Below are 19,290 nucleotides of genomic sequence, written 5' to 3' on the forward strand. Positions count from 1 at the left end.
CACGGAGCTGCAGGCGGCGGAGTCACGTGACCGCGCTGCTGGGCCTGCTGTTTGTTCAGCCACAGAAGAAAAATGGCGACTCCGTGAGCAGCCAGCGCAGACACCGGGCTAACGTTTCCAGACCTCGCGCCGACAAGACCCGCGAGCATCACTGGATTTCCCCCACCGTCTTGGCCCCCACTGCTTCGGCTGCGTGGGGGCGCCGCATTCGCTCGCCTCCGCGACAGCCACTCGCGCGCACAGAAGTTCGCATTGTAAGAGAATAGCGATCGCCGATCATGAGAGGGAAGAGAGGCAGGCCGCCCGCACCGCAGCCGTCCGAGGAGCCCTCGCCTGCTACCACCCGCGGACTGCGACCCAGGAGGAATATCAAGCCCAGGGCGAGAGACAGCGGGGATGAGGAGCCCGACAGCCCCGTGAGGGAGACGAGCAAGCCGAACAGAAAGAAGAAAGCGGGGTCCATCCCGTCAACACGGGGCAGGGGACGAGGCAGAGGCGGCAGAGGTAGAGGTAGAGGGGGTCGCGGTGGAAGGCGCTCGGCTCCCTACAAAGCGGTGGTGTACGACGACCATGAGAGCGAAGAGGAGGACGATGCTGTGAGCCTGAGGTCTGAGGAGTTCGTAGAGGAGCCCCAGTCTGAGGAGGACGAGGCCCTGAAAGAGGATTCGGATTGTCTGGAAGATGATGATGTGCTTGGAGCAGAAGAGGAGGAAGAGGAGGAGGTGGAGGATGATGCCAGCTACTGTACCGAGAGTAGCTTCAGGAGCCACGCCAGCACACCGGGTAGGCGACACTCCATCCGAGAGCGAGCACAACACACTCGCTCAGGAAGCGCTCACATTATTGCTCAAAATGGAGAATGTGGAGTGAATGAAGGCAGGCCGCGGAGCGCCCTGCAGGTGAGACGGTGCTCCGACACCTGCAGACCTGGTGCCCCCGAGTCCTGACAGCTCACCCCTCCTTCTCAAACACCCCCCACATCAGCTTCGGATGACAGGTCGTTCGGAAACTCGGAATGGAAAATGTTAGCTGCTAACTAGCTAACATTAGCAATTCAATTAGCTCCTGTAATACACCTCTAAACAGGACTCAATGCAGATGTTTTCCAAAATCATTCAGTGCTCAAACAGTAGACCGGAACACGTCAATTAGTAATCTTTGAAATTTTAACGCAACAATTCATGTTAATGGTGTGGCTGAGGAATGTCTCACTAACATTGCTGGAGTTTGTTTTTAGCCTCGTTACCGCTAACTATCTGAGCTATCACGGGAGCCGCTGTCTTCATTTACCTGCGGGATATGTTCACATTCTTGTGTCCCATTACTTCTGAATTTCGCAGGACACTGCATAAACATTAGGACCACAATTAATCTTGTCTAACTGGGATTGCAAGGATGTCGCAACTCACCTCTTTTTCTTTTTCATGAACGTGTCTGTTGAGGTGTCTCATGACATATTGATGCACATTCAAGTGGTAACTGATGAAATAGTGGGACCTGAAGTTGCCAAATGTTTGTAATTATGGTCTCATAGAACAGACTGCCTCATTGGAACATTAACGCTCTGCTGTGGATGGAACAGTGACACGTTTCTTTATATCATTTTCAGGGAGGAAAAGAGGCCGTGCTCCACGGCCACGAACCCCTATTCTGGAGGAGAAAAACGTTCCCTCTCTCGAGCTTCCCAAGACTTCCGAGGATCTCCTGGTGCCTAATGAAGAACTGCTGAATGCGATCTCTGTCTATGAGGTGCTGCGGAATTTCAGCACTGTGCTCCGGCTGTCCCCCTTCCGCTTTGAGGATTTCTGCGCCGCCCTGACAGGACAGGAGCAGTGCACTTTAATAGCAGAGACACACATCTCTCTGCTGAAGGCCATCCTGCGTGAGGAGGACACCTCCAACACGACCTTTGGACCTGCCGACCTCAAGGACAGTGTCAATTCCACTCTGTACTTCATCGATGGCATGACGTGGCCGGAGGTGCTGCGGGCCTATTGTGAAAGTGACAAAGAGTACCACCACGTCTTGCGTCACCTGGTGGTGGATGAGTATCCGTATGGGCCGCTTGAAACAAAGATCAGGGTCCTTCAGTTCCTGGTGGATCAGTTCCTTGCGACCAACATTGCTCGGGAGGAACTGATGTCAGATGGCGCCATGCAGTACGACGACCACTGCCGCGTGTGCCACCGGCTCGGCGACCTGCTCTGCTGTGAGACCTGCTCGGCCGTTTACCACCTGGAGTGTGTGAAGCCTCCGCTCACTGAGGTCCCGGAGGACGAGTGGCAGTGTGAGATCTGCGTGGCGCACAAGGTGCCTGGAGTCACGGACTGCGTGGCCGAGGTGCAAAAGAACAAGCCCTATATCCGTCAGGAGCCCATTGGATACGATCGGCACCAGAGGAAGTACTGGTTCCTAAACAGAAGGATTATAGTGTAAGTTTGGACCTAGTCATTGGCTTGTTGTTGACTTTCATGGCATATACACCACCTGCTGTAGGACCTGAAGTTTTCGCTGGGCAGTGTGACAGAACACCAGTAGATTGCTTGTGAATTGCTTGTGAACGATGAAGTTGAAGATAATCTCACAGAGTGTGAGACTCAAAAGACCATTTTGAAAGGAAGCCAGAAGGTGTTTACTGATGTTCGGCTGCTGTTGAACACGCTTGAGCGATTGAAGCTTAAAAAGCAGAGGGTTTTGTTCACTGATACTTGCCCATTGTGTACTATAATGAAGCGTCACGCTGGTATGATGAAGCACAGTCCTGTCATGTTCAAACACTTTCCACACCAGCTGCTTCATGAATCATGGCTACAGCTTGTTACAGCTTTTCACCAATGCTTTAATTTTCCTTTCTTTGTTCCTCAAAGAGATACATTTGTCTCCAGCATGTTCATCTCAGGGTTTGACTTCCTCACCATTACTGTCTGTGACTGCTGCATTAAACCCGCTGCTGTGATATTGCCTGTGTCACACAAAGGTTTTTGAAAGTGAATCTAAATCTCCTCATACATGTGTTCATCAGCGCGTGTCTATTTCTTCCCTCTGTCTCACCTGCAGCGAGGAAGATGGCGAGCACGAGAAGAAGAAGATCTGGTACTATAGCACTAGAAGTCAGCTGGAAGAGCTGATGTTCTTTCTGGATAAGGAGTACTGGGAGATGGACCTCTGCGCCACTCTAGAGGAGATGAAGGAGGAAGTTCACGCTCACATGGACATCACGGAGGAGCTGACCAGCAAAGCACGTGGAAGCACAAAAGCCTACCTCACTGCTTCTAATGGTCAGTGTGTTTCTGAACTTCAGTACAGATGATGGAACTAAATAGGTGACGAGTGAGGAGCGTCAACACATAAGCGGTATCAGCTTGTGTGCACCTGCTGTGAGATGCTGCCATCTTTGTGGCAGTGCTCTGGTTTCTCACCTGCTTCTCTGATCTGATGGAGATCAGCTTATGTGACCTAAACATACTCCTGCACCCACAATGAGAACACAGCTGCGTGGAGTCAGGTGTCAGGGACTGAGGGGTTCCACAGCACCACTCTTCGCTCTCTGACCTCATATTCCAACGTCTGTGTTCTGTGTTCAGCATGACCACGGTGTCTCCGTTAACGTTTCTCCCTCCTGTTTGTAGAAGAAATCATGGAGCGACTGAAGAGCTGTCGAGCGTCGGAGGAAGAGAAGAAGCAGCAGGAAGCAGCTTTGAAGTCGGAAGCTGAAGCTGGAACCATCATCACGGCTGAGGAGAGATCAGAGCTCCAGGCTGGAGGACACGAAGACTCGCAGCCTGAGGAGGTGTCAGAAGGTAGACTTGTTCATCAGCTTGACTGTCTCCCGCTGTGCCAGCTGTTGAGTTAATGGTCTCGATCCCACAGAGCCCACAGCGCCCCCTGCTGAGCAGGAAAGGGACTCAAACATCAGCTCAGCTGCCCCAGAAGCAGTTCTGGCTGAGTCACAAGGAGAGTCTCAGGAAGGTGGGGATTCCCCTGCAGAGCCACTGCAGCAGAGAGGTACTGGCAGATCCTGCTCCATCATGTTGCACTGTTAACAGAATTTACTGTTCTGCTCTTGTCCTCGAAGTTGAGGACCAAAAGTCCAGTGGTGACAAGGAACACCTCGCAGCTAAAGCTGAACAAACCCAACTGAACCCAGAGTCCCGCTCCAGGAGTGCGGAGCCGCCGGACCTGCACGACCCGTCCTCACACTCGTCCTTCACCAGCCAGGACGGGACAGGTAGCAACCGTGGCTGTGATTCTCATGACAGTTGTCTAACGTGAAGTGTGCTGCGATTGACAGAAGAGTACAACCTGAAGATGAGCAAGGCTGGCCAGGACTCGAACCAACCGCCCACCATAGGCAGCAAAGAGGTGAGCGCTCAGATTCTCTGTGGTATTGCTACCAACAGCTTCTGGGCCTCCTGTGTTTTTGGAGCTTGGTGATGCTACTGCCACCTGCTGTCCAATTGCACCCAATATATACAATACTTATTTGGCAACAACTAACCGTTTTTCTTTATTTTCCAATCATCATTTAAAGAAGTTTCATTTAAAGAATTTTTTGTCTTTTTTGTCTTTTTGTCATTTATATGAAGTTTTGTTTTCAACTCCTTTTCATCCTCTTATTCATTTTCTCTTTAATAAAACTATACAGCAAGGATTGACTTGGTTGTTTCTCTGTGTTTCAGTCGTCACCTTCACGTTCAGACTCTGAAGCATCGTTTCTCAGCTTGTTCAGGCGAGAACCCCCCGCGGCTCAGGGCTTGTTCAAACTGGGTCAGGAGGGAAAGTACCGGGTCTACCATAACCAGTACAGCACCAACGTACTGGCACTCAACAAGCACCAGCACCGCGAGGACCACGACAAGAGACGGCACCTGTCCCACAAGTTCAGCCTGACCACCGCCTCAGAGTTCAAGTGGAACGGCGTCGTCTATGGGTCGCGGGGCGTCACAGTCAGCACCCTGCGTCTCACCATCATCCAGCTGGAGACCAACGTCCCACCCCCCTTCATGCACCCCAACTGGGCCTCACACAGGTACTGGGCCCGTCCAGAGAACTTTCTCTGGTGGAACTCTGCTGGTGCTTCATCTTCTTGTTCCCACCAGAACCAACTGGAACAAAGCGGTGCAGATGTGCAGCAAGGCCCGAGAGTTTGCATTGGCACTAGCCATCCTTGAGTGTGCCATTAAACCTGTGGTCACGCTGCCTGTCTGGAAGGAGTCTCTAGGGCACACCAGGTAGTGTCCTCCACGACTCCTCACGTCCTGCACTGTGGTGGGTTGTGATTCCATTTTCGGCTGCAGGCTTCACCGCATGACCTCCATGGAGCGTGAGGAGAAGGAGAAGGTGAAGAAGCGGGAGAAGAAGCTGGAGGATGAAGAGACGCTCCAGCAGGCCACCTGGGTGAAGTACACTATTCCCATCAAGCACCAGGTAAACCAGCCGGGAGGGGTGTGTGTTTCTGAGGCAAGAATCTTGCCTAAAGCACAGTCCATGCACAGGTCTGGAAGCAGAAGGGGGAGGAGTACCGGGTGACCGGGTATGGTGGCTGGAGCTGGGTCAGCAAGACCCACGTCCCACGCTTCGTTCCTCGGCTGCCAGGAAATACCAACGTCAACTACCGCAGGGACCTGGACGGTTTGTGTCTCACAGTCCGCACTGCTGCTCTCTGAAGCTCATTTCCATTTGTTTTTAGCATCTAAAACCAGGCAGGAAGCGTCTAAAGTTCAACTTGAGAAGAAAGAAAACGATCCTGGGATCATGCTGGAAGAGGAAACGGCTGGAGTTAATGGGGAGGATGTGACGATTGAGAGTCCTGCTGAGAATGGACATGCAGAGAAGGAGAAAACCAATGATGAAGAGGAGAAGATGGAAACTGACCATGACTCTGTTACAGCTGTGCCAGGAGAAGGTGTGACGTCGGTGTAATCTACTGCCATATTACCTTCCTGACGTTGCGTTTTCTTCTTGTGTAGACTCGTCAGCCGTGCAGCCGACCAAACAAGAGTCTGTCCCGCTGAATCAGCAGGAGGAGCCGGCCTCCTCCAAGATCTTCTATGACGTGGTCAACGTCAGCGAAGGCTTCCAGCTGCGCACTGCCTACAAGAAGAAGGTGAAGCCCTGCAAGCTGGACGGACTGCTGGAGCGGCGGGTCAAACAGTTCACCTTGGAAGAGAAGCAGAGACTGGAGCGGCTGAGACAGGCAGCGCTGCTGTCCAGAATGTCTGCGGCCACGACTCCGGGCAGAGTGAAGACTGAAGCGCCTTCAGAGGTGCAGCCTGGGACTGTCAAGAAGGAGGAGAGCGACCCGGTGGTTAAAAAGCTAGACTTTGGTCCGGAACAGACGGGGAACCCTTCAGAGGACCACAAAGAACTTAATGGTGGCTCCTTGATCAGCGATGGACTCGTCAATGACTGTGTACCTGAGCCCAAACCCAGCGTGGGCCAAGTGACTGAGAGTACCAAGAAACGCAGCCATGAGGAGATGGAGATGACGCACGTCGAAGAGCATCCAGACAAGACTGGCGTGCAGGTGAACGGGGACACTGCAGACTCCAAACCGGCAGATCAGTTGAAGGATCCTCTAAAGTCGCTGGTGAACGGGAACATGGATCAGAACGACGTGTCCGATGGAGATCATCCTCCTCCGCTCAAGCTTCCAAAGTTGGAGAACCATGTGGTGGAGAGCAGATGTTCTTTCAGTTCCAACGTAAACCATGACGGTACTCTGAGCTGCAAGACCCAGTCTCCAGATTCTGCCCCGATCCACACAAACAAAACCGAAAGTGTTGCCTCTGTTAGTGCTTCTAATTCAAGCATGACCCCAGGTACCACTGTGACCCAGAAGACCAGAACCACCAGCTGCACTACCACCACCATCAGCAAGGAGTACACCACCAAAGACAGAGTCAGCCTTCTTAAGTTCTCCAAGTCGAAAAAATCTCGGTCCGGGACGGCGCTGCCTTCCTACCGCAAGTTTGTCACGAAGAGCAGCAAGAGGAGCATCTTCATTCTCCCCAACGATGACCTGAAGCGTCTCGCCAGGCGGGCGGGCATTAGGGAGGTTCCCATCTTCAACTACAACGCTAAACCTGCTCCTGATATCTGGCCTTACCCCTCACCAAGACCCACCTTCGGCATCACCTGGAGGTCAGTCAGATCACCGTCTGCACTAGCTTGCACTTCCATGCTAGCCTTGTGGTGTGGTGGTGGACTACTTGGGTCAGTGACGAATGACTCTGTGTCCAGGTACCGTCTGCAGACCATGAGGTCTCTGGCGGGAGTAGGTCTGATGCTGCGGCTGCTGTGGGCCTGCCTGCGCTGGGACGACATGGCGGTCAAGGCCCCCATTGGTGTCGGGACCACTCGCAAGAGTAAGATGCTTTGGATCACTTTCCTCGGAACCTGCTTTTTACTTGTCCTGTTGGTCTACAGAAACGACGGAAACCGACATCATCACCACCGAGATCATCAGGAGAAGAGACGTGGAGCCGCACGGCATCCGATCAGAATACTGCATCAGGAAGATCATCTGTCCTCTGGGAAACCGGGACACCCCCAAAGGTACCAGTTAGAGTTAGCATTAGTTTAGGTTCTCATCTGACCAGTCTGACCGTGTCCCATCAGAGACCCCAACCCCGCAGAGGAAGGGTTTGCGCTCTAGCGCGTTGAGGCCCAAGAAGCAGGAGCCGGTCAAGCAGCTTGGTCCTGTCGCGGTGGAGACCTGGGTTCCTGAGGAGGATCTGGAGCTGTGGGAGATCAGGGCTTTTGCTGAAAGGTGCAGGATCTCAGGTTGACTTGTTGAGGAGTCAAGGACTGATTCGGGCTCTCTGTGCAGGCTGGAGAAGGAGAAGGCTCAAGGCATCGACTCATCCAAGTCCAATAGTCTGAAGACTGCAGAGGAGGTTAAGGCCCACCTGGAGAACCAGCTGAAGCAGGCTCGCCTGGCTGCCCAGCAGGCAAGTCTGGACAAAGACCGGACCTGGATTTGCGCCGGGTCCTCATGTTTTGTCGCTTGTTGTCAGAAACGCCTGGAGCTGCCGAAACCCATCACGCCGTCGCCTCTCTCCACCCCCACAAGCGCCGTCTCCACTCTGCTCTGCACTCCTCCATCCCAACAGAGGCCCAGCACTGTCACACCTGGGACAAAAATGGTCCTGGCCTCCAAGCTGAGCTCTTCTGTCCCACTGCAGCAGGACAAAAACTTTCACCAGTCCTTTGCATCCTGGGTCAAACAAGGACAGTCCAGCAGCAGCAGCACAGGTGAGGGTCCAGACAAGACCCGGGTGCTTTTGTCAGAACTGTTGTGTCAACTGGATCTGCACTGCAGGTGAGCAGAAGGTCCAAAGTATTTTTCCATCCGGACCTCCGGCCAACCTGCGAACCTACAGCACGCTGCACCCCACCACTGGCAACCTGAACCTCAGAGCCTCCAGTTCTGCCTCATCGCCCCAGAACCAGGTTTCCACCTACGCTTGGTAAGAGGACTTTCATGAGGTTGTAGCTGATGTGGGTTCTTTCTTTGTAGCCCGCCCGAGTTGGAGGACTGACCCAGGGCAGCACGGCCCCCCAGGTGTCTGTGTCTCCTGCTATAGGTCCTGCTCAACAAGGTATCTGCCAAACACTGTCCCAGAGTCATTGTCCCATAGCTCCTTCTCAAAGTTGGTCTCCGTCTGTTCCAGGCCCTCAGCAGGTGGTCTGTGGCTCCTCTGTCCCAGCCACTACTGCTCAGAAAACTGGACCCGCCCAACCTGTGGGGGCCTCCCCTCAGCCGGCCCGGCCACAGCAGGGTCAAGTCAAGCTGACGATGGCTCAGCTCATGCAGCTGACCCAGAGTGCCCAGGTCAGGCCGGTTCTGTCCTGATCTGTTCTATTCAAGTCTGCTGCTGGATCAACACTGTCTGCTCTTGTTCTTTAGGGGGGTAACCCAGGTTTAACGGTAGTGATCCAGGGTCAGGGCCAGACCCAGGGCCAGCTACAGATCATCCCACAGGGAGTTTCGGTTGTCCCTGGTCCAGGGCAGCAGCTCATGCAAGCGGCGATGCCCAACGGTCAAGTCCAGCGCTTCCTCTTCACCCCCATTCTGCAAACGTCCCCGGTGTCCACCGCTGTCCCCGCCACCATTCCCCCACCCCAGCCCACCGCCATCCACACTGCACCTACCCCCATCCAGCCCAGGGCTCAGGTCCAGACCACGCCCTCGGGTATCACCCAGACCCAGATGGCCGCGCCTGTCCCAGCACCTCTGCAGCAGAATCCTCCACCGATTTCAGTTCAGACCCACATTGCGCCTGCAGTGGTGCCACAGGACCCAGGTTCTGCACAGACCCTTGTACAAACACACCAGTCCGCAGTGACCACTCAGAACCACTTTTTCACCCATGCGCCAGCAGCTTTGGTGGGCCCACAACCCGGGGTCTCCTCCCCCACACCCGCTCTGGCTCCAGCACAACCTGTCCTGTCTAACGCTGCCCTGGTCACCACTCATGTCCAAGCCCCGGCCTCATTCCCAGCACAGAGCTCCACACCCCTCTCCAGTCTGGCTCCGACACCATCCCATGTCCACACGACGACCTTTGCCCGACACCCGGCCCAGATTCAAGTCAGCTCTGCAGTGGTGTCTGTCAACACTCCGACACAAATAACACACTCTTTGCCCTCCCAAGTCCCTGCGCCGACCCCGGCCCTCGCACCCGTCTCCACCCCGGTCCTGGCGGTCGCTTCATCCCACGTGCTCATTCCACCCTCAGCCAAACCTCTGGCACCAGTCCAGGACACCACTCCTGCTCCTCTTCATGCTGCCGTGGCTGCAGCCGTGGTGACCCCCGTCACAGCCACCTCCACCACACCGTCAGTGCCAGGTACCCACTGCCACCTTTGACACATGAACACAGAAAACCTTCAAAAAACTGAGACGCTGATGATGAACGCACAAATGGAACGTGACCAAGTGAAGTGGTCGCCCAAAGATTTATGACAGTGTTTGGTTCTGACATGTTCTTGTCCTCTTGCAGCTCTCCTGGACCAGTCAGGGGCCCGGAATCCCTCCTTGTCACCCCAGAAGGTGGCACCACTGATCCAGTCACCTGGACCCACACCCACCTCAAAAGACCCCGCCTCCCAGACTCCTCTCTCCCCTCAGTCTCAGGCACAGTTCCAGAGCCCAGGTTCTGGTTCCATCCCACAGTTGTCTCACCTTCCCGTCTCAGCGGTGCAGGTTCACATGACCGGACTGCCCGTGTCCACTGTGGTCACGCCGGTCAGACCCCCAGCAGCCCCACTGCAGCCCCAGCCTCAGACACCGATGAGAGCCCAAATTCAGGTCCAAAACTTTGGTCAGTTGCAGCAGATGCCACACGCGCAGATCCAGCCCCAGTCACAGGTCCACCCCCAGATCCGAGTCCAGTTCCAAGCTCAGCCCACGACACAGGTCCAGCCCCTCGCTCACATCCAACCTCACATACGGTTCCAGACGCAGCCCCAGGTCCAGACCTCAGGACACGTCCACCCTCAAGTTCCCGGTGCACTGCAAGCACAAACCCAGAGCCAGCATCCGGTTCCAATTCAGCCTCAGATACAGACTCCGTTAGCCCAGGTTCAAGTCCAGTTTCAGCAACAGAACCCTCCTCACACTCCGCAGCAGGGCCAAGTCCAGAGTCAGCCTCATTTTCAAGTCCACTCTCCCCCAACCCCCCAAGTGCAGCAGCAGCTGCAGGTCCAAACACAACCTCAAGTCCAGGCCAAGCTCCAGGTCCAGTTCCAGCCTCAGGCTCCAAGTCCAGTTCAGGCACAACCCCAGATTCAGGTCCAGTCACCGATCAGACACCAGCTCATCACGGTACCGAGCATTCAGCAGCCGGTCCAGCTGCTGTCGGCTCTGCCGGCTCACGTAGCCGCACAGATCCAGGCCCAGCTCCAGGCCCAGCAGCAGGGGGGTTCCATGCCACAGCAGATCAAACTGCAGCTGCCCATCCAGATCCAGCAGACGAGCGGTCCCATCCAGACACACCAGATCCAAAACATGGTGACGATACAGGCGCCAGTGGGCGTGCAGGAGCAGATCCAGAGGATGCAGCAGCAGCAACAACAACAACAACAACAACAACAACAGCCACCAAAGAAGAAGAAGCAGCTCGATACAAAAAGGGACCAGAAGGACCGGAGTCTGCAGAAAGCCTGTTCTAGTGAGGGGCCCCAGAAACAGGTGTGTCAGGTTTCATGCACCTCTTGGACAATATGTGGTTGTTTTTTGTTTTTTTTTTTATTTAATACTGACATTTTTATTAAGTTTTCAAAATACAAGTGGCAATTGCCAATTCAAAGACAGTATACTTTCCTGTATATATAAAACCACACAATATAAGATAATAATGGAAAAGAAAAGAAAATTACAAAAAAGGTTGAGATTGTTATGTTAATTATGGTTATATGCCGAGTCCTTCAGTCTCATGTGTTACCAATTTACTCCTGTCTCAACTGAAGTTTCAAAAATCTTCCATTTTCTCCAAGTGTCCATGAGCATCTCTTCTTTCAGTTGGAGTTTAAAGGTCATCCTTTCCATGTCATATATTTCCTTCACAATATTTATCCAGTCATTCACAGTTGGTGCCTCTACTTTGTTGTATCCAATCAACAATATGCTCAATAAGTACACATCTTTTTTGTTCACATATTCTCCAGTATTTCGCAAATATTTAACCTTACTTTCCCATGGTATGCCATCCGCTCCTCATTTGTAATCTGGATTTTCATTTCATTTCCCCATTTTTCCTTAATGTATATTGTCGAATACTGAGACCCCTGTCTCAGATTCTTATATATTTTAGAAATTTCTGTGAATTGTTTCCTTTGTCACTATCTGCTTGTTGATTTTAAAGGCCTTAGCACTCAGGGTTTCCAAAGTCTGTCGCTCACACTTCCTGTCCCCTTGTGTAGGTGTCACCAAAGAGTCCAGCAGCCGAGCTTCTGAGGCAGAAAAAGAGTCAGGCCGCTGCCGAGCGCGAGGAGAACCACAGGTCAGGTTCTGACTCTTAACATAGCATGTCCTGGTCCAACTGCTCTCTGACCATGTCTGTGCTCCAGGATGATAGTGTGCAACCAGGTGATGAAGTTCCTGCTGGACAAGATCGAGAAGGACGAGAAGCAGGCAGCGAGGCGGCGCCGGAAAGAAGAGGTGGTGGAGCAGAAGCGCTCACGGCAAAACGCCACCAAGCTCACCGCGCTGCTCTACAAGCACAAGGAGCAGCTGAAGTCTGAGATCCTCAAGAAACGCGCCCTGCTGGACAAAGAGCTGCAGCTGCAGGTCCAGGTAGGCGTGGCCCCAGTCCTCGCTGCTCACCTCAGGTTGGTTCCTCACTGTGCCCGTCTGTCTCAGGATGAACTGAGGCGGGACATCGCTCGGCTGCAGAAGGAGAAGGAGAAGGCTCGCACGGCCATCGCTCAGGCGGCAGCGACTTTGAAGGTGGCACCCAAGTCCTCGCACTCATCCCACTCCGCACATCCGTCAACGCACAGTGTCCACCCTACGTCTTCCTCCTCGACACACAAACGGAAGAGGGATGAGGACCGGGACAGAGAGCGGCACAGAGACCGCGAGAGACATCACGACAGGGACAAGAAGCGGGACAGAGACAAAGACCGGGACAGATATCGGGACAAAGACAAAGACCGGGAGAAGGAGAGGGAACGGCACAGAGACCGGGAGAAGGACCAGGAGCGGCACCGGGACAGAGACCAGGAGAGAGACGCCAGCTCGTCTAAACATAAGAAGAAGAAGAAACCGGCGTCGACCTCAAAAGACCACAAGGACAACAAGCTCTACTGCGTCTGCAAGACCCCCTACGACGAGTCCAAGTGAGTCCAACCGAGGCGTGCTGCCCATAACGTGGCGCTCCTGCTTTTGCTGTTGGTAGTGTGGAAAATGATATTGTCAAACGCAAAGGAAGATGTGCAAAACCATCCCACACTGACTCATGTGTCCCCTCAGGTTCTACATCGGCTGTGATCTCTGCTCCAACTGGTTCCACGGAGCCTGCGTGGGCATCACAGAGAAGGAAGCCAAGAAGCTGGAAGACTTTGTGTGCAACGACTGCAGACGAGCCCAAGAGGGCTCCGGCGAGGAGCTTTACTGCATCTGCAGGACGCCCTACGACGAGTCCCAGTACGTCTAGCTCCCCCAGAACTTCTCCCCTCAAGTCTGACCTTTGCCTGACTCTGCAGGTTCTACATCGGCTGCGACCGCTGCCAGAACTGGTACCACGGGCGCTGTGTGGGCATCCTGCAGAGCGAGGCCACGCACATCGACGTCTACGTTTGCCCACAGTGCCAGTCCACCGAGGACGCCATGACGGTCCTCACACCGCTCACAGACAAGGACTACGAGGGTCTGAAGAGAATACTGCGCTCCTTACAGGTCTGTCTGGTGCAGGAATAACATTATGACCACATGCTTTTTCCACCTGCTTCAGAGCCTCTCAGACAGCTACTGTGCGAAAGCAGATGGTCGTAATGATCTGGCTGTGAGTCATCTGTTGCTTATTGTGGATCTGGTCTTTCTTCAGTCTCACAAAATGGCCTGGCCCTTCTTGGAACCTGTGGACCCGCACGACGCGCCTGACTACTACCGGGTCATCAAGGAGCCTATGGGTGAGACTTGCCCCTCCCTCCTCATGTCATCTTTTCTCCTCCTCCTCACATCCCCCCTCATCATCCTCCCCTGCCAGACTTCTCCACGATGGACCTCCGTCTACAGAAGCGGCACTACAACAAGTTGACCGAGTTTGTCGCCGACGTCACCAAAGTCTTCGACAACTGTCGATACTACAACCCCAACGACACGCCGTTCTTCCAGTGTGCCGAGGTCCTCGAGGCCTTCTTCGTCCAGAAGCTCAAGAGCTTCAAAGGCAGCAGGTGAGTCCGGTGGGCTGCTCAGAGGCCGGCAAGGCCGCTTCCGATATTCATGTTCTGCCCTGCTGCTTGATCACGATCCAGACATGAGCGCCGTCTGTCTGCGTGTCACATGGCTGACATGGTGGATCATGTGACACCCGTCTGGCATGTTTTCTGAGTGAAGTTTACTGGTTTTTACTGGTTTGAAAAATAACAGTTTTCTGTCCAGCTTTTCTGTAAACGTCCTGATTTATTTCAATGTTTGTCCTCAGTCGGTTTGGAAACTTCACCTCCAGAAATGTTTGTTGTTGTTGTGACATTACGTCGCCCTGTGTAGGTGCATTTCATCTGTCTGTGCTGCTGCATGAGATCTGATCAGCTCCATCCATCTTCTTGTCTTGCAGATTGTCTGGCTCTTAGAGGGGCCTGGCTAGCCGGGGCGGACCGGCGGCTGGGATCTCTCGTACTAACTCCTACACACACACGAGCACTTAAAAATAGGTCCATCAGAACTGACGCCACTGCGGCAGCCATGTTGGCGCATCATGACCGAGCATCCGAAATAACGCATAGTCATGTTCTTGTTTAGGTTTTAAGAAAGTTGTTTTAATCTCGTCTGGAAGTTCAAACTTTTAATCAGATTTTATTCTCCAGATGTTTTTGTTCAGTTCATGTTGCATTCAAGTCAACTCATAAACCCAAGTTCTCTTCAGCCGTTTCAAAGTGAAACGTTGTTTAAACAGAGTGACAGACGTGTGGTAAAAATGATGAGCAAGCAAGCTGTTGTCCGATAACACTTTCAAGCAGATTTCAACAAGCGACTGTGGAAGAAACTGTTCAGACACAATTACATTGAAAGAAGAAATTCATCTTGAATTGAGATGAATGTGAGTCTGTGTCATGGCTTGAGTGAGGATGTCCTCCTGACCTGGTCACAAGCAAATGAACACAGCAGCACTCCCAAAAAGAAGCTTCTGACTCACAAGTTTCCACAAACGTGACTCGGTCTGGAGCAGAGTAAAAGCAATGGCTCAGATCAACATGGCTGCCGCGTGCCCGGTCGTCCTATAGACTTTGGTGTTGAGGGTTCTCAACTGTCCCTCTCTCCCGTCCAGGTCTCATAACAACAAACTTCAGTCTCCGGCCTCTTAGACTCGTAGCCACCGGTCTGTCCAACTCTCATAGGGACCTTTGTTACGGACCGGACCGGAGTTCCTGGCGGGCCGATCAGAACAGTTTACCTCGAAGAAAAGACTCAAACTTCCATCTGCCTTTTTTTGTCGTCTTCAAAAGTGTTTCTTGGGTTTTCCGCTCGCTGTTATATAGTCCGAGGAGGTAGGACGCCCGGTTCCGGAGCAGAGACCGTCTACCTGAGTGCAGTAATAAGCTACGTGGGCTTCGCTGTGGCGACGCCGGCCGTAAGGATTCAGTGTGTTTGTACAAAAAACTGTCGACTTGATTTCTTTAATTTTTTTGTATCACAACTGAAGAATTATTGATGTTTATGGAACTTAATAAAATATGAAAGACTGATATGTGTGTGACTGTGTATAACTAGACTAGACTAGACTAAACTGAGAACAATTATTTTAAACTAGCATCTTATGTTCTGCAGTACGTCTGAAATGCTTCCAAATGATGGCAAATTATTGTCCTATTGAAATCCAAACCAGTCTCTTTGGGTTTAAAAGCCCTTAAAAATGTGAGATCATGGCTCGAGGTCAAAAGTCATGTTTGTGCAGCCTCCAGCTGGGGGCGGGGCCGTGGTTCATGTACCTCAGTTGACCACTCCGTGTGTTTTTTCTGCTTTTTTGATTGAACTTTTATAAACGTTTTGATTCACTTCGACTTTTGGTTGAATAAAACCTTTGCTTTCTGCAGTTCGACCACATTTTAACACCACGTTGTTCAACGTTTCCTCCGCATGTTTTTTGAAGGAAATCGCACATCTCGCGAGAGGTGGCGTCACTTCTGTCCGCGCTATGATTTTTCAAAAGGACCAATCAGCGAGAAGAATTGGATGCTCTCGCTCAAACGGACCAATCAGGATGCATCATTGCAGGAATTTAAAGGTCTTTGCGGCACTTTCGGCACACAACTCCTGACTGACAAGTAGGTAAGAGTGTCACTTGTCTGTCTTCAGATATGCTTATGGCTCATCAGTGATACGTTGTTGGCTTCTCTTTTGATTTTGTGGCTGAATGTTTGTGGTGTGTAAGGGTCTAATCGGCTGCCTGCGGTGAGCTAACGACATGGCACTTTGTCTTCCAGGACCGTTTTTTTTCTCCTCACTTCTCGAAACTTCCTCCCGAGAAAATGTCCGAGAACAGCGCTCGCCTGAACCAGTTCAAGAACAAGGGCAAGGATGCCGGCGTGAGTTGAGACGACTTTTCATCTTTATCGCGTGGTCGACGGCGGGTTCTGACTGTGGCCTGACTCGCAGGAGCTGCGGCGCCGCAGGGTGGAGGTGAACGTGGAGCTGCGCAAGGCCAAGAAAGATGACCAGATGTTCAAGAGGAGGAATGTTACTGCGTTTCCTGACGAGGCGACGTCTCCTCTCCAGGAAAAAAGCCAGAACTCTCAGGTCAGACTGCTTGGGCAATCCCTGATGTCACTTCCTCAATTTTTCCCTGGCGGATTTGCCTTAAAAAATGAAGTGAAATGAAATAAAATAATAACATCAAGTTGTCATTTGTGGCTCCGCAGGTTACCCGGCAGTGGACTGTGGAGGAGATCCTTGCTGGAGTCAACAGTGGGAACACAGAGACTCAGCTGCAGGCGACACAAGCCGCTCGGTAATGTGTCCCCTCACTGCCCGGCTCTCCTTGACCTGAGGAATCCCTACTCAAGTCCCTGTCTCCTGCAGGAAGCTACTCTCCCGTGAGAGACATCCTCCCATTGACCAGATCATCAGCGCAGGGCTCATCCCCAAATTTGTGGCCTTTCTTGAGCTGTCTCAGTGCCCGCCCATCCAGTTCGAGGCCTCGTGGGCTCTGACCAACATCGCGTCCGGCACCTGTGACCAGACGGCATCTGTGGTGCAGGGCGGCGCTGTGCCGGCCTTCATCGGCCTCGTCTCCTCCCCCCACCAGCACATCAGCGAGCAGGCCGTCTGGGCTCTGGGCAACATCGCTGGTACTGCCTCCACCAAGTGCTGCTCAGATTTGACTTGGTTCTGGTTTTTCTGACCCTTTGATTTGTTCGCCAGGTGACGGCTCTGCGCTCAGGGACCTGGTCATCAAGCATGGCGCCGTGGCTCCGCTGCTCACCCTGTTGGCCGTCCCGGACCTCTCCATGCTCAGTGTGAGTACTCCCAGAACTGTAGTAGTGAGACCCGCCTGCACACCCTCATCTGGCCGCCAGGTGTTGCTTTTAGGTCCGTGTACAGGGAGCACATGACCCTGTCATGAAGTGGGGCTTTGGTTGGGAAACAACTGACATTTATTTTATTTTTTTTTACTGAATTTATGCATTACAAGAACAAATTTGTCAGTTTGCTTGACCTTTTATGACCTCTGCTCCCCTGCAGCCTGGCTACCTCAGAAACATCACCTGGACCGTGTCGAATCTCTGCCGCAACAAAAACCCGTCACCTCCTATGGCAGCAATACAGCAGATTCTGCCTGTTCTGGTCCGGCTGCTCCACCACGATGACCGGGAGGTTCTGGCTGACGCCTGTTGGGCTGTGTCCTACCTGACTGACGGCTCCAACGACCGCATCGAGGTGGTGGTGAAGACTGGTCTGGTGCCTCGCCTGGTCAAGCTCCTTGGTTCCGGCGAACTCTCCGTCATTGTGAGTACACCCTGATCCAGTCCTCGGCCCGCCCCAGGTTTCTAACGGTCCCTCTCCCCAGACCCCGTCCTTACGTGCCATCGGCAACATTGTGACCGGCACAGATGAGCAGACGCAGGCGGTCCTGGATGCCGGCGCCCTTGCCATGTTCCCAGCCTTGTTGGGTCACAACAAGGCTAACATTCAGAAGGAGGCGGCCTGGACTCTGTCCAACATCACAGCTGGGCGGGAGACCCAGATCCAGGAGGTCATCAACGCTGGTCTTGTCCCACACCTCATCCATGTTCTGGCTCGGGTACGGCTGTATTCACTCTTTATTTTCAGCAGGTGATGAGTGATTAGTATTGAAGGCAGGTTAGACTTTGATAGGAAATGTTGATGGTTCTGGTGCTGTGGTGTTTATGGGTCGGCACTGGTGTCTCCTGTTAAACCCGTCTCTGACTTTCCTCCTGCAGGGTGACTACAAGACTCAGAAAGAGGCTGTTTGGGCAGTTACCAACTTCACCAGTGGCGGCACTGTGGAGCAGGTGGTCTGTCTGGTCCAGTCCAATGTTCTGGACCCTCTCCTGAACCTGCTGTCCTCCAAAGACAGCAAGACCATCCTCGTCATCCTGGATGCCATCACCAACATCTTCCTGGTATGTCTTTTCTACACCCCTACGTAGGTGGTCTCCACTGTGAGACCCTGACTCTGCAGCCGGGTGGGGTTTTACGTGTTCTCCTCTTCAGGCCGGAGATAAGATCGGAGAGTCGGATAAGCTGAGCCTGATGATCGAGGAGTGCGGTGGTCTGGACAGGATTGAGGCGCTCCAGTCTCACGAGAACGAGCTGGTCTACAAAGCGGCGCTGAACATCATTGAGAAGTACTTCTCTGGAGATGTACGTCTGCTGTCGCCAGTCCTTGCCGCTCTCCCCGCCGCCTGTTAACCCTCTCTCCTCTCACTACAGGACGGTGAGCAGCAGGAACTGGCCCCTGAGTCCACCTCTGAATGCTACCAATTCCAGATCAGTGACAACCCCAGCACTTACAACTTCTAGAGCCCCCTCTGCTGTCTGTGTTTGTTCTGTTCCTCTTCTGCTGTCGTCTGTGTCCCACTGGTTTTTAATGTTTCTGTAATACTGTGAATAAAGTTTCTATCATATCACTGAAACACGGTGGAAGGTTTTCTGTTCACGAGACTTGAGTTGTCCAAGGCTGGTGGGAGGAAATGCAATCGAAAACTAAATCCACCGAACATGTATTTTGGAATGAAAATCGTCAAGACTCAAATGATGTGTTAAGCTCAGACCAAGGAAATTACCTGTTGATTTTCCAAAAATATAAAATTTAATTTAAAATAGGTTTTCAGAAACAGTTGTGGAGAGTTACCGTGCTCCCCACTAGGGGTCACTGATGAGCCAGACAGGTTTGTGACGTTATATTCACCCTGAAATACTTTTCTTTTCAAATCGTATTGAAGTTTCATCTGTTGCCGGGACAACAGCAGATATCTCGGGGACACCTACTCACTTCATCTTTATCGATTGTCTGACGTCACTGACACTAACCAGTAATCTACTTTCCAATAGGTTTGTGATTGTAATGTGTATGACATCATCGACACCTGCCGCTTTCT

The 19,290-nt window shown here is 52.6% G+C and overlaps 2 protein-coding genes across 5 annotated transcripts; both read left to right on the plus strand.

The window, feature by feature from the left end:
* The first annotated feature begins 55 nt into the window (after positions 1 to 55).
* Positions 56 to 15,414, plus strand: LOC128750528 (nucleosome-remodeling factor subunit BPTF-like). Of its 3 annotated transcripts, none has more exons than XM_053850711.1 (31): positions 56 to 783; positions 1,610 to 2,432; positions 3,058 to 3,278; positions 3,630 to 3,800; positions 3,871 to 4,005; positions 4,076 to 4,228; positions 4,292 to 4,362; positions 4,680 to 5,029; positions 5,100 to 5,231; positions 5,298 to 5,427; positions 5,496 to 5,631; positions 5,690 to 5,905; positions 5,970 to 7,143; positions 7,243 to 7,367; positions 7,429 to 7,557; positions 7,621 to 7,771; positions 7,832 to 7,952; positions 8,019 to 8,256; positions 8,324 to 8,454; positions 8,522 to 8,603; positions 8,676 to 8,836; positions 8,912 to 9,854; positions 10,008 to 11,197; positions 11,929 to 12,008; positions 12,076 to 12,301; positions 12,368 to 12,846; positions 12,980 to 13,153; positions 13,213 to 13,405; positions 13,554 to 13,638; positions 13,716 to 13,902; positions 14,286 to 15,414. In XM_053850711.1, exons 1-31 carry the CDS (start codon positions 279 to 281, stop codon positions 14,299 to 14,301), a joined length of 8,928 nt encoding a protein of 2,975 aa, XP_053706686.1. In that variant the 5' UTR covers positions 56 to 278; the 3' UTR covers positions 14,302 to 15,414. The 3 variants fall into 3 exon arrangements, with proteins under 3 accessions (XP_053706686.1, XP_053706684.1, XP_053706685.1); XM_053850709.1 differs by having other exon boundaries at positions 14,997 to 15,414; XM_053850710.1 differs by having other exon boundaries at positions 4,295 to 4,362; positions 14,997 to 15,414.
* Positions 15,415 to 15,945: 531 nt separating this feature from the next.
* On the plus strand, positions 15,946 to 18,808 carry kpna2 (karyopherin alpha 2 (RAG cohort 1, importin alpha 1)). Of its 2 annotated transcripts, none has more exons than XM_053850721.1 (11): positions 15,946 to 15,997; positions 16,153 to 16,254; positions 16,325 to 16,465; positions 16,588 to 16,676; positions 16,748 to 17,016; positions 17,090 to 17,184; positions 17,411 to 17,674; positions 17,736 to 17,969; positions 18,130 to 18,312; positions 18,404 to 18,553; positions 18,623 to 18,808. In XM_053850721.1, the coding sequence occupies exons 2-11, from the start codon at positions 16,198 to 16,200 to the stop codon at positions 18,710 to 18,712; spliced, it is 1,572 nt and encodes a 523-aa protein (XP_053706696.1). In that variant the 5' UTR covers positions 15,946 to 15,997; positions 16,153 to 16,197; the 3' UTR covers positions 18,713 to 18,808. The 2 variants fall into 2 exon arrangements, with proteins under 2 accessions (XP_053706696.1, XP_053706697.1); XM_053850722.1 differs by having other exon boundaries at positions 15,971 to 15,993.
* Positions 18,809 to 19,290: the final 482 nt, after the last annotated feature.

The sequence above is a fragment of the Synchiropus splendidus genome, chromosome 19 (assembly GCF_027744825.2).
Source record: "Synchiropus splendidus isolate RoL2022-P1 chromosome 19, RoL_Sspl_1.0, whole genome shotgun sequence".
NCBI classification, from domain to species: Eukaryota; Metazoa; Chordata; class Actinopteri; order Syngnathiformes; family Callionymidae; genus Synchiropus; species Synchiropus splendidus.